The sequence below is a fragment of the Mustela nivalis genome (genome assembly GCF_964662115.1).
Source record: "Mustela nivalis genome assembly, chromosome: 2".
Taxonomy (NCBI): domain Eukaryota; kingdom Metazoa; phylum Chordata; class Mammalia; order Carnivora; family Mustelidae; genus Mustela; species Mustela nivalis.
This window is the reverse complement of record NC_139021.1, coordinates 808525-820407: the sequence shown is the minus strand read 5'-3', so window position 1 is coordinate 820407 and position 11883 is coordinate 808525. Positions and strand designations below refer to the sequence as shown.

At 70.4% G+C, this 11883-nt stretch overlaps 1 protein-coding gene across 30 annotated transcripts in view; it reads right to left on the bottom strand.

Moving 5' to 3' along the window:
• PLEC (plectin) overlaps positions 1–11883 on the bottom strand; it is a 64042-nt gene that overhangs the window by 7375 nt on the left and 44784 nt on the right. For 28 of the 30 annotated variants that reach the window (XM_082718991.1, XM_082718963.1, XM_082718988.1 and 25 more), the window contains 22 exons: positions 11753–11848; positions 11447–11574; positions 11110–11203; positions 10513–10667; positions 10120–10429; positions 9959–10036; positions 9703–9864; positions 9454–9558; positions 9173–9268; positions 8858–8983; positions 7818–7970; positions 7581–7735; positions 7371–7497; positions 7085–7268; positions 6817–6974; positions 6529–6707; positions 5388–5526; positions 4925–5281; positions 4763–4846; positions 4540–4644; positions 4350–4448; positions 11–3391 (listed from right to left, as the gene is read on the bottom strand). In XM_082718991.1, coding sequence (XP_082575117.1) covers positions 11–3391; positions 4350–4448; positions 4540–4644; positions 4763–4846; positions 4925–5281; positions 5388–5526; positions 6529–6707; positions 6817–6974; positions 7085–7268; positions 7371–7497; positions 7581–7735; positions 7818–7970; positions 8858–8983; positions 9173–9268; positions 9454–9558; positions 9703–9864; positions 9959–10036; positions 10120–10429; positions 10513–10667; positions 11110–11203; positions 11447–11574; positions 11753–11848 — 6471 coding nt within the window. The remainder of the gene's footprint in view (positions 1–10; positions 3392–4349; positions 4449–4539; positions 4645–4762; positions 4847–4924; positions 5282–5387; positions 5527–6528; positions 6708–6816; positions 6975–7084; positions 7269–7370; positions 7498–7580; positions 7736–7817; positions 7971–8857; positions 8984–9172; positions 9269–9453; positions 9559–9702; positions 9865–9958; positions 10037–10119; positions 10430–10512; positions 10668–11109; positions 11204–11446; positions 11575–11752; positions 11849–11883) is intronic. The other 2 variants (XM_082718983.1, XM_082718985.1) reach the window with 1 other exon arrangement.

Here is an 11883-nt window from a genome sequence, read left to right as displayed (position 1 = left end):
AGGTCGGTACCTCCTCGGACTTGTGCTGGAGCAACGCAGCCTCCTCCTTGAGCTTCTCCTTCTCGCGCTCCAGCTCGGCGATGGCGGCCCGGAGGCGCTCGGCGTCCTGGTCGCTCTGCTGCCGCTGGATCTCCAGCGTGTGCACTAGCGTCACCTTCTCCTGCGTGGCGAGCTCCGTGCGGTGCAGCTTCTCGCCGATCTCCTCCGCCTGCTTGCGGAAGCGCTGGGCATCCTCCTCGGCGCGGGCCTGGGCCCGGCTCATCTCGGCCACGCGCATCTTGAGGCGCTCGGCCTCGGCGCTCATCTCCAGCTGCCGCTGCCGCTCGGCCTCCAGGGTGCGCTGGAAGCCCTGCGTCTCCTGCACCAGCTGCTGCGCCATCTGCTCCTTGTCCTCCTGCAGCTGCCGGGCCTGCTCCTGGGCCAGCTCCTTCTGCTGCTGCAGCAGCTCCGCCTCCGCCTTGAGGCGCGTGGCCTCCTGCACCGCCTGCATCTTCTCCTTGAGCATCTTCTCGGCCAAGGCCCGCTGCTGCGCCAGGTCCTCCTCCGCCAGCTGCCGCAGCCGCGCCGCCTCCTGGGCTGCCACGCTCAGCCGCGCCGCCTCCTCCGCCACCTGCTTCATCTTCTCGGCCTCCTCCTGCAGGAAGCGCTGCGTGTTGTCCTTGTCGCGCAGAATGAGCGCACGGTTCTCCGCCTCGATGCGCGCCTTGAGCTTGCCCAGCTCCTCCATCTGCACGCGCACGGAGAAGAGCTCCTCCTCCACCTGGCTGCGCTGGCGGGCGGCCTCTGTCACCTCCGCCTTCAGCCGCTGCAGCTCCTCATCCAGGATGCTCTTCTGGTGGTCGGTCTCCTCCAGCTGCAGCCGCAGCGCCGTCAGCTCCTGCTCCACCTGCGCCTTCTGCCGTAGGGTCCGCTCCGCGAACTGCTTGTGCTTCTCCATCTCGGCGTCCGCCACCTGCTTCTGCTTCAGCGCCGCCTGCTCGGCCTGCGCGCGCCGCGCCGCCTCCTGCTCCGCGTCCTTGCGCAGCTTCTCCGCGTCCGCCTGTGCGCGCGCCCGGGCCTGCGCCTGCTCCTCCGCCGACTGCTTCAGCCGCTCCGCCTCCTCCACCTGCCGCCGCGACTGCGCCGCCTCCCGCTCCGCGCGCTCCCGCGCCTCCTCCGCCTCCTCGGCCGCCCGCCGCGCCGCCTCGGCCTCGGCGCGAAGCCGCTCCAGCTCGCTCTGCTCGTGCTGCAGCGTCTGCTGTAGCTCCTGCTCCTTCTGCTGCACCGCGAACGCGTGCGCCTTCTCCTCCGCCTGCAGCCGCTTCTGCGCCGCCTCCCGCGCCAGCTGCAGCTGCCGCGCCGACTCCTGCTCCGCGCGCTCGCGCAGCCGCCGCGCCTCCTCCACCTTGGCCTTGAGCCGCTCCACCTCCTCCAGCGCCGACTTGCGCTGTCGCGCTGCCTCCTCCTCGGCTGCCAGGCTCTTCTGCACGCGCTCCTCGGCCTCACGGCGCCGCTGCTCCTCCTCGGCCGCCAGCTGCCGCTGCCGCGCGGCCTCCAGCTCAGCCTGCTCCTTGCTGCGCAGCGTGTCCTCGGCATGGCTGCGGATGCGGCCCAGCTCCAACTCCAGCTCCGCCTTCCCGGCGGCCGCCTTCTCGAAGCTCGCCTTGAGGGCCAGGATCTCCTCCTCCACCTGCCGCCGCTGCCGCACCGTGTCCTCCACCAGCCCCTTCTGCCGCTCCAGCTCGCTCTCGGACGCCTTGCGCAGCTGCGCCAGCCGCTCCTCGATGTCCGCCTTGTGTTGGGCCGCCTGCTCCTCCAGCCGCCGCCGCTGGAAGGCCTCATCCTCCGCCAGGCGTCGCAGACGCTCGTTCTCCGCCTCCTTCTCCTTGAGCGCGATCTCCGCTTCGGTCTTGAGCCGCGTGGCCTCGCTGATGGCGGCCAGCTTCTCGGCCAGCACCCGCTCCGCCTCGGCCCGCTGGCGAGCGGCGTCCTCCTCGGCCAGCTGCCGCTGCCGCTTGGTCTCCTCCGCCAGAGCGCGCAGGCGGGCGGCCTCCTCGGCCAGCTCGCGGAACCGGCCAGCCTCGGCCTCCAGCCTCTGTTTGGACTTCTCGCTGGTGGAGCGCGACTCCTCCTCGGCGCGCGCTTTGCTGGCCAGCAGCACCTCCATCTCGGCCCGCACCTTGGCCAGCTCGGCCTCCAGCTCCTGGCGCTTCTGCGTTGCCGCGCCCGCCTCGCGCTGCAGCCGCGCCAGCTCCTCCTCCAGCAGCTGCCGCTGCTGCTCCCCCTGCTCCGTCTCGGCGCGCAGCCGGATCAGCTCCTGCTCCGCCACCAGGCGCTGCTGGGCGGTGCCCTCCGCCAGCTGCCGCTGCTTCTCCAGCTCCTGCTCCGCCAGCTCCCGCTGCCGCACGGCCTGCTCCTCCGCCTTGCCACGGCGCCGGGCCTCGCGCTCCGCCTCCTCCTTCTGCTTCTCTGCCTCGGCCTGCGCCAGGCTCTTCTGCTGCGCCACCTCCTCCGCCTGGAGCCGCAGCCGCAGCGCCTCGTTGGCCTTCAGCCGCCAGCGCTCCAGCTCCTGCTCCGCCTCCTCCCGGGCGCGCTCGGCCTCCGCCTGCTGCTGTGCGTGCCGTTCCGCCTCCTCCCGCAGCTGCGCCACGGCCACGTGCTCCTCCTGCAGCGTGCGCTCCAGCTGCGCCGTCTTCTCGGCGAAGGAGGCCCGCTTGCTCTGCAGCTCTGCCTCCGCGCTGCGCTGCGCCGTCTCCAGGGCCACCTGCACCTGGCGCGCCCGCTCTGCCTCCGCCTGCCGCAACCGGCGCTCTGCCTCCTCCGCCTGGAGCCGCAGCTCCTCCAGCGCCTGCACGGCCCGCTGTTTCTCCCGGGCCGCCTCGGCCTCCGCCTTCACGCGCAGGGCCAGCTCGGCCTCTGCCTGCCGCTTGCGCTGGCTCTCATCTTGCACCTGCCGCCGTAGGCGCTCCGCCTCCTCCTGCGCCTGGCGCTTCTGCGCCTCCGCTTCCTCTGCCCGCGCACGCAGGGCCTGCAGCTCGCCCTCAGCCCCACCGCGCTGGCGCTCGGTGGTCTCCAGCTGCAGGCGCACCACGCGGATCTCCTCCTCGATGCGCAGCCGGCTGCGCTCGGCCGCCTCCACCTGCCGGGCCTTGGCCTGGATCTCCGCCTCCGAGGTCTCCCGTAAGTGCTGCAGCTCCTCCTGAATGCTCCGCTTCTGCTGCTGTGCGTCCACCGCGGCCTCCTCCCGCCGCGCCACCTCCTCCTGCATGCGCCGCTGCAGCTCCTGCGCTTCACGCTCCGCCTGCGCCTTGGCCTGGGCATGGGCCTCGGCCAACTGCCGCTGCTTCTCCAGCGCGGCCTCCACCTCCGCCAGCCGCTCACGCTCCTCTGCCCGCTGCTGCTCCGCCAGCCTCTGCGGCCACAGCAGAGAGGAGAGAACCAGAGACAGTGGTGAGCACACGGCGGGCTGCCGGACGCAGCACAGGACGCATCACCACCACAGTTCACTCCGACAGCGCGGGGTGGGGGGGGGCGGGGATCGAGGAAGGACAGAGATCACAGCCCGGCGGAAGGAGACAGCGTGCACCCTCCCAGGGCACTCAGGACAGCGAGCGCAGCCTGGCCCCACCGTGCTCACCAGCCTGGGGAAGGAGGCCCAGGCGTCCTCCCCTCTTCCCGCAGACAGGCCATGGAGACAGACGGACAGGGAGAGAGAGAGAAAGAGAGCAAAGCAGGAAGTTCGCAGAGCCTGCGAGCTGCACGCACCACATGGCCCTGCCCAAGACACGCTGACCACCAGCTGGCCTGGCTCTGGCCAGAGGCCCCCTGTCCCTGACCCAGGCCCGCTCCTGCAGCCCTGTGGACCGAGGAGGGGCAGGGCAGCTGTTGCGACAGAGCAGTCCCAAGGGGCTGCAGGCCTGCAGAGAGGAGGTGGGGTAGGCTAGACGGCGTACCCGCCAGGCAGCAGGAGGAACAGGAGAGGGAGCCACTGGGACCCTCCCTCCGCAGACCCCAGGACGTCACACTCCCCAGCTCTTAGAGCAAGTGGCCGAGCACAGAGGCCACATAGAATCCCAAGGAGGAACACACATGCGCGCACACGCGCACACGCGCACACGCACACAGAGCCAGGAGAACACCTGGTGGGGGCGCGTGCCAACAGAGGAGGGGGACCAGCCACCGTGGGGAGAGCAGTGCAGCGCCAGGCCAAGGTGGGGCAGGCCGTGCTGCAGGGAAGGGTGTTGACGGGAGGGGAGGGGGTTGGCAGGAGGGGAGGGGACAGAGCTGAACTACGGGGTCTCACATGGGTTTCTAGGGCAGCATCTGGGGGAGGGGGCAGGAGGTCAGCACGCCCATCCCCCAGGCCCTACCTCCTCCTCCTCCATGCGGCGCAGAGTTTCACTGATGAACTTGATGTACTGACTGGTGAGGGTGGTCAGCTCGCTGTACCTCGTGCGCAGGTCTACGTACTGTGGGGGAGGGGGCAGCCAGGGTCAGGCCTGCAGGGGGCCACGGGCCCAGGCAGCCCACCCGGCCCCACCAGCCCTACCCCCGGCCCACCTCCTGGATGACACTCTCAGAGCCGGACTGGACTTTGGGCTTCTTGGCCGGGGAGGCCACCGGCTCCAGCTGCGCCTTGTACGTGACCAGCTGCAGCTCATAGTCCTGTGAAGACAAGCGAGTTGGCCACCAGCTTCCTGCTCCCCTCCCGCTGCGCCTCACCGTACCTTGGGCTTCTGCCAGGGTGGCCTGCGCCCAGGGCACCCCCTCTGCGGAGCCTCACCTTGATAGCGTTGATGTACTGCTTCGCCAGGCGCTGGCACTCCTCCACCTTCTCCCCATGCTGCTCGATCTCCTCCAGCAGGGCCTGGGAGGGGAGGGCGCTCAGCAGCCGCCCGCGTCCCCCCACGGCCCCCACCCCGGCCCCCGCTCCGCCCACACCCACCTTCTCCTGCCGCAGCTGCTCCCGCACCGCCTGGCTGTCAGCCAGAGGCACGGCCTGGATCTGCTCCTGCCGCCGCTTGGCTTCCCGCAGCCAGGCGTCCAGCGGGTCGGCGCTCTCGCGGTAGTAGCGCAGCTGCCGGCCCAGCTGCTCCAGCTCACGCAGCCGCACATCGGTCTGGCTCAGCACCGCCTGCCAGCGCTCCAGCAGCGGTGTGACCCGCTCGCGCCAGCGCTCCACCTCCACGTCCCGCTCGCCGTGCTGCCGCTGCAGCCGCTCGCCCACTGCCTGCGCCCCCCGCAGCTCCTCCCGCAGGGCATCGAACACAGGCTGCTGGGCTTCGGCCTGGCCCCGGAGCTTCTGTAGAGGGTCGGGCGTGGTCTCAGCCCCGGAGCTCCGCCCCTGGCCCCCAGGGCACAGCCCACTCCAGCCTCCTGACCAGGCCCTGGCCCCGCCCCCGCCCTACCTTCAGGGCAGCCTTGGTGGCCTCCAGCTCAGGGAGGGTGGCGGGCACAGCCTGGGCCTCCTTGAGCTGCTCCTCGTGGGCCCTGAGCACCTCCTCAGCGCCCTGCGTGCTGCGGATCACCAGACTGATGGTCTTGAGCCTGCGGGGAGAGGGGGCTCAGCACCAGTCCCCGCACAGCGGACCACAGGACTCCTGTGGTCACAGGTGCCCACGAGATGAACAGAGGCCTCGGCGAGAGGGTGGCTGGGGTGCTCGGGGACCCAGGGACGCGCCAGCTCCGACTGAGTCCTGGAGACAGCTGTGCTGTCCAGAGAAAGCCCTGGGCCCTGGGAGAAGCTCTCAGCCTTCCAGGTCCAAAATTGGGTAAAGGGTGACACCACGTACCACATGGTGATGTTTCTGACCTATCTGCCTTTGTGCAGAAAGGACGAGTAACACTTGGCCGTGCTATTTACGACACAGACGTTACAGAAGGACCACGGGCCCTGGGAGCCAGTCCGTGATGAGACCGAGGGAAGGTGCAGAGAACCGCATGCCACCCTTCCCAGGGGTCAGAGCCCCCTGAGGTCCACATGGGAGCGAGTCGCAAGGGGCCGGCAGAGGAAGGGGCCGGCAGAGGAAGGGGCCGGCAGAGGAAGGGGCCTGGGAAGGGCTGCATTTCCCCCGAGATGCGGGAGTGAGTGCGGACTTGGGGGGTGGGCTGCAGCCTCCAGGAAGACCTCAGCCTCAGGCCCGCTCCCCGCGGCACCCCACCTGCGTGCCCTCTGCAGCTCCTCATCCCCACCCGGCACCAAGACTGGCGCCCAACCCTGGCGCCCAACCCTGGCCAAGCCCCCGTCTGAACCTCACGGGTCACGGGCCACCTCCCCTTCCTCCCCCGGCCCACACACCCACAGTCCCATGCCTCAGTGAGCCGTACTGAACCCCCTTCCCACGTCAGGTCACCAGCAACCCCCACCTTTGGGACACATCAGGGCTGTGCCCTCTGGCCACATCCACACCCACCATCCTGGTCCACACCCGCCCCTCGGCCAGAACACTCAGCAGACCCTTCCTCCTGGCCCCCATCCACCTGTCCTCTAGCGCACAGCGCGCAGGCCCCCCACCCTCGCAGCTCCTGGCCACCCATAGGCTCACTCACTTCTCCAGGTAGATGGCAGACAGGCTGCGGACCTGCTCCAGCTTGCCCAGGGTGAGCTCCAGCTCCGAGCGCAGAGTGGGGGCGGCGGGGGACGGCTCCGGCAGGGCCAGGACCTTCTCGGCCTCAGCGGACAGCCGGGCGACCCCCTTGCCCAGCCCCTCCACCTCCGCCTGTGCTTTCTGGGGAGAAACCGCGCAGTGTTAGCTGACTTGAGGAGCCCCACACCCAGCACCCGGGGAAGGCTAGGGAGGGCAGGGTGGGAGGGGCGCAGGGGGGGCAGGGGCCTGCCTGCTGCTCTGCGATGCGCTGGGCGCACTCCCGCGCAGGCTCCTCGTCCAGCGGCAGCCGCAAGCGGTGCACCGTGCGGGTCTCGCAGGCCTCCAGCTGCAGCCGGATGTCCTTGAGCTCGGAGATGCACTGCTGGCAGCGGGACTCCTCCTGTGCACCTGGGGGCGCGTGCTGCTCAGGGGCCTGCCCGGCCTGTCCCTCAAGCCCCCCCACCCCCCGCACAGCTCCCACCATTCAGGCCCCCCGCCGCAGGTCTGCCGCCGCCTACCTTGCTCCGCACTCTGCAGCAGCTGCTGGTAATGGCGGCTGCAGGAGCCATAGTCGCGCTCGGCCTGGAGCCGGTCCTCAGGCCCAAAGCTGCTGGCATCCTGACTGTCCCGCAGGAAGGCCTGGTAGTGCAGCTCTAGGCTGCGCAGGGCTTGCCGCTGCTCCTCCGGCTTCAGCGTCCGGAACTGCAGGCGGCACCAGGGGCTGAGCGTGGGCAAGGGGCAGCTGGCCCGCGAGGTACCTCCCGCCCTTCCCCCGCCCCACACGGCCCCGTGGGTGACTCCTACCGTGACCAGGGACCAGGAGCGGATGAGCTGCAGGTCGCGGCTGAGGCTCTGCCATGCCAGCAGACTCTTCATGTCCACGTGCAGCTGGTGCCACAGAGTGACCAGGGACTGGTGCTGGGCCTCCAGCCTGCGGGTCAGTGCGCGGTCAGAGTCGTGGGGGCGCCCGCCCAGGGCCACCTGCTGCAGCTGCCAGCCCCCCCGCCTACCCACCTGGTGACGGCCTCCTGGGCCTCCTGGTTGGGCGGGGGCACGAGGAAGCACACGGAAGGCACGGCGGCCTCGCTGCCGGAGCTGCTGAGCACCTTCCAGTGGGACGGCTGCGCGGCGCCCAGCAGCTGACACTCGTCGCCCTTGTGCACGGTCACCTGCGGGAGCCGCAGCGGTCACAGAGCGGTCGTGCGGCCCCCCACTGGGTCCCGCCTGGGGTGCCCTCTGCCCGGTCCTCACCTCCGCCTGCTTGTAGTCGCATGCGGCCAACAGCGGCACACGGCCCCGCACCGGCTGTGCTAGGTTTCGGGGCTTCAGCTGCACGATGGCCTTGGCCCGCTTGGCCAGGCCTGAGAGGTGTGCCCTGTACTCATTCAGCTGGTCCTTCTCATCCTGCCAGGGAGAGAAGGCTCAGAGACCACGATCCAGGAGGTAAGACCGGGGTAGCAACCCAGGGCTCGGCCCCCAACACATCCTGCTGACCCTCCTTTCTTCCCGGCCCAGATTCTGCACCCCCTCCCCTAGGGCCCCACGCTGGGCCCCCCAAGAGCAGCCCTAGCCACGCCTGGCCACACGATGTCCTCCCCCCATGGAAGGTCATCCACCTCCGCCCATCTCACTCCTCCACGGGTCCAAAGCCCACCGAGGACTGTCAGAGGCTGTGGTCAGTCTATCCGGGAACCGCCCGGGTCTCGTGCCTCTGCCAGAAGACCCCCTGGCCTTCGCTGCCCCCAATTTCTGCTCCCAGGGGCCCCCAGCCGGCAGGACTGTCCAGTGTCCTTCCCTGTGCCCCCCCGCCAAGCCCGCCCCTGCCCCAGGGCACATGGGCACCAGACCCAGACGCCTCTCTGCCAGCTGACTGTGCCAGTGGTGGGGTGGCTGACCAGGTCTCTGCTCGCTCTGGAGGCTCAGGTGACGAGCTCACGTTGCTCTAGCTGCCACCCCACCACCACTCCACGACCCAGCACTAACCTCTGAGTGCCCCTACGGCCCCGTCCCGCGCTGCCGACCGACCCCCGTCTGGTCTTCCCCCACCGGCGCCCTGGTCCGCCCCACTGCTGCACGCCCACCCCCACAGGGACCCTCACGAAGCAGCCGTGCAGCACAGACTCTGAGCCAGCCTCTCCGGGCTCCCGGGGGGGGGTCCGCACTCCCCCCACGGCCACAGCTGCCTCCGCCAGGCCGTTGCATCCTGGAAGGGGACGGCCACCCGCCCTCACGGCGCTGGGCCCCACAGCCCTCCTCATCACCCCGGGCCGGCCGAGGCCTGCGGCCCTCACCTGGGCGTCCTGCAGCAGGTCCTCCAGGCGCGTGACGGTGACGGAGCGGTCACACGTGTACTTCCTGCGCAGCGTCTCCTGCAGCTTCCGGAGCTGCTCCTCGGTCTCCCGCACATCCGAGAAGAACTGGGAAGGAAAGAGGGTCACATGGGGCCCAGGGGCCTCCGGCTGCAGAGGACTGACGCGAGCCCCGCAGGACCGCGCCGACCTAGCTTCGCCCCTGCAAACGGACACGGGGAGGGGCCCTGCACCCCCTGCTGCGGTCTGGGGCCCCTCGGGGACGCCGCAGCTGACCCGGAAGGAGCCCGTTCTCACCTGGAAGTAGGCCGTGTTCTCCTTCAGGTGCGTCTCGATGCAGCAACACAGCTGTAGCATCCAGCTCCACTGGGTCTGCAGGGCTGCCTGAAAGGACTGCACCCCCCATCGACCCTCAGGCTCCCCGTCGGCCGTGGCTGACCCCACGGCCTGCCCGCACACCCCCCGTGGCCGCCAGGGTCCTCGGGGCAGTTCCCCACGGCCACCACGGTCCCCGCGGCCGTCCCCCACGGCCTGCCCACCCCCCCCCCGTGCCCACGAGGGGCCCTGGCCCACCCCACCTCCACTGTGGGCCGAGCAGGGTGCCCCTCCCGCAGCAGCCGGTCCCCGGTGCTCTGAATCTCCTTGATTTTCTTCTCCCGCAGCTCCAGCTCACGCATCAGGGCCTGACATGGAGGCAAAGGGCTCAGGAATGGTGTCGGGCCCTCGCCAGGGTCCATCAGTCTCCCATAAGCGTCCCCCCCCCAGCCAGCACCCGGGGACCCCACAGGGGCAGGACAGTCTTGGAAGATTCCGGAAGGTGGCCTCACCGAGTAGCTCTCCTTCTTGGCGGCCATGTTGGAGTTGCGCTCCCCCCAGTCGAAGCCCACCTCCTCCTCCTCCTTCTCACTGAGCCACATCAGCTCCTTGGTGGCTGCCGCCACAAAGCCATGCAGGCTCTCCAGCCAGCGGAGACGGGCCTTGGAGGAGTTCTGCGGGGCGGCGAGAGCCCGTCAGCGGATCCCACTGTCCGGTCCCTCTGTCCTGTCCCCGCCATCCCCGCCCCCAGCCGCAGCCGGCACTCACCAGGAGCTTGGCGTACTGCAGGTCCAGCCGGCCCAGGCAGTCTCTGTAGGCGCCGCGGGGGGCCGGGGCGAGCTGGCCCTGCGGGAGATGGAAGCGGTGACGCTTACCGTGGCCAGGACCCACACCCTCACCCCGACGGCCCACCCTGGGCGCCCGCGCACCTCGTCGGCTCGCGCCCGTTCAATCTTGGCACGGAACTCCTCGACGGACTGGTGCAGGCCACGGTGGCTGCCCAGCTGGGCCTCCACACTGGGCAGGTCCCCACCCCACTCCGCATTGTCCACCCGCCGCTGGTTCTCCTCCACCCAGGCCAGCAGGTCCTGCAAGTAGCGCAGCGTGACGTCCTCCAGCTCCGGGCGCCTCTGCGTGGTCTGCACCGACACCGGGGTCACGGGCGCCGCTACACCCGTCTTCAGCCGGAGGTTGTACTCGGTCCGGATGGCCACCAGGCGCTCGTGCAGGCGGTAGACCCTGGCGGCAGAGGGGGCGCGGGAGGATGAGCCGGTGGCCAGAGCGCCAGAGTCCCCCCCACCCGGGCGAGGGGCGCGGCCCACCTGCGGTACATCTGCTCCCCCTGCGGGTGCCGCCCATCCTTGAGCGTCTGCACGTCGTTGAACAGTAGGCGGATCATGCCGTCGGCCTTGTCCAGGTCACGCTCCACCTCCGCCGCCCGCTGGGGCGCCTTGCCTGCAGCCAGCAGCCGGACGTCCTGCAGGGAGGGCGTCCCCAGCGCTCAGGGCCTGCGGGCAGGCAGCCTCCTGATACGCTCTCCCGGCCAGACTGCCCATCCCCGGCTCTCTGCGGGAATGATGCTGACCCCCGGGGCTCCCTGCACATGGTTCCGGGCCCCATCTGCCTCCACAAGCTCCGGCCCAGGCTCACAGCCCCAGCCCCACTGGGCCCCATGAGTGTGGGGCCCTCCCTGACAGCTCCTCTGGGCAGCAAGCCTCCCAGGCCTGGCACCGGGTTCGGTGGCCTCCTATGTGTCCTGCCCAGCGCTCGGAAACCAGCTCTGCCCAAAGGGAGCGATCAGAGTTGGCAGCACCCCAGGGGAGGAGCTGGGGCTGCTCTCCACCCACTGGCCACAGGGCGTGGCCGGCTCCCGGCGCTTCCCGCCTCCCCCCTGCCTGCCCCTCCCCCGCCCCCCTCACCGACTGCAGCAGGGCGTCGGCGTGGTTCAGCTGCTCCTCGCACAGCCCGGCCTCCATCTGCAGTTTGCTCACGACGCGCTGAAGACACTCCAGCCTGCGGAGCGCGGTGCCCCCCGGGAGCCGCCGTGAGTGGGGTCCTCCCGCCGGGCTCCAGGACGTGCGCCCCTCCTGCCACCGGCCTCCCTGCCCGCCCGCGGCCCACAGCAGAGCTGGCCCCAGTGTGGGATTCCCAGCCCGGGGGTGGTTTCCTCCCCAGGCAGTGACTCACCCTCGGGTGGCTCCCCGAGGCCGCGGGCCCCACCCCCCAGCTGCCTCCCCCAGCCCCGCCCCCGCCCACCTCTCAAACTCGCCACGGAGCTGCTTCTCCCGCTCCAGGATGGCCACGTGCAGCTTGCCCCACTCCTTCTCCACGTCCAGCGGGTGGTAGCCGGGGGGCACCTTGAGCTGGCCCGCTTGCACCGCACCCTGTGGGCAGGGCCCGAGCTCAGGGGGGTAGGGGCCGAGCCCCCCAGAGCCCCCCAGCCTACCCACCCTGGAACAGCTCTAGTTCTAACAGCTCAGCCACGAGGCCCTGCCCTCCCTGCTGAAGAGGGCCTCACTCCCACCAGCACTGCCCCCCCCCCCATCCAGGACACGCCCTCACCTCCAGGGACTGGAAGATGCCCTTGGAGCGGTTCTTGTCCGCCTCCTTGGCCGGAAGCTCCGTCTCCTTAAACTTCAGGAACTGGCACCACAAGATCTGTGGAGAAGCGTGTGTTGAGCTGCCTGCCTGGG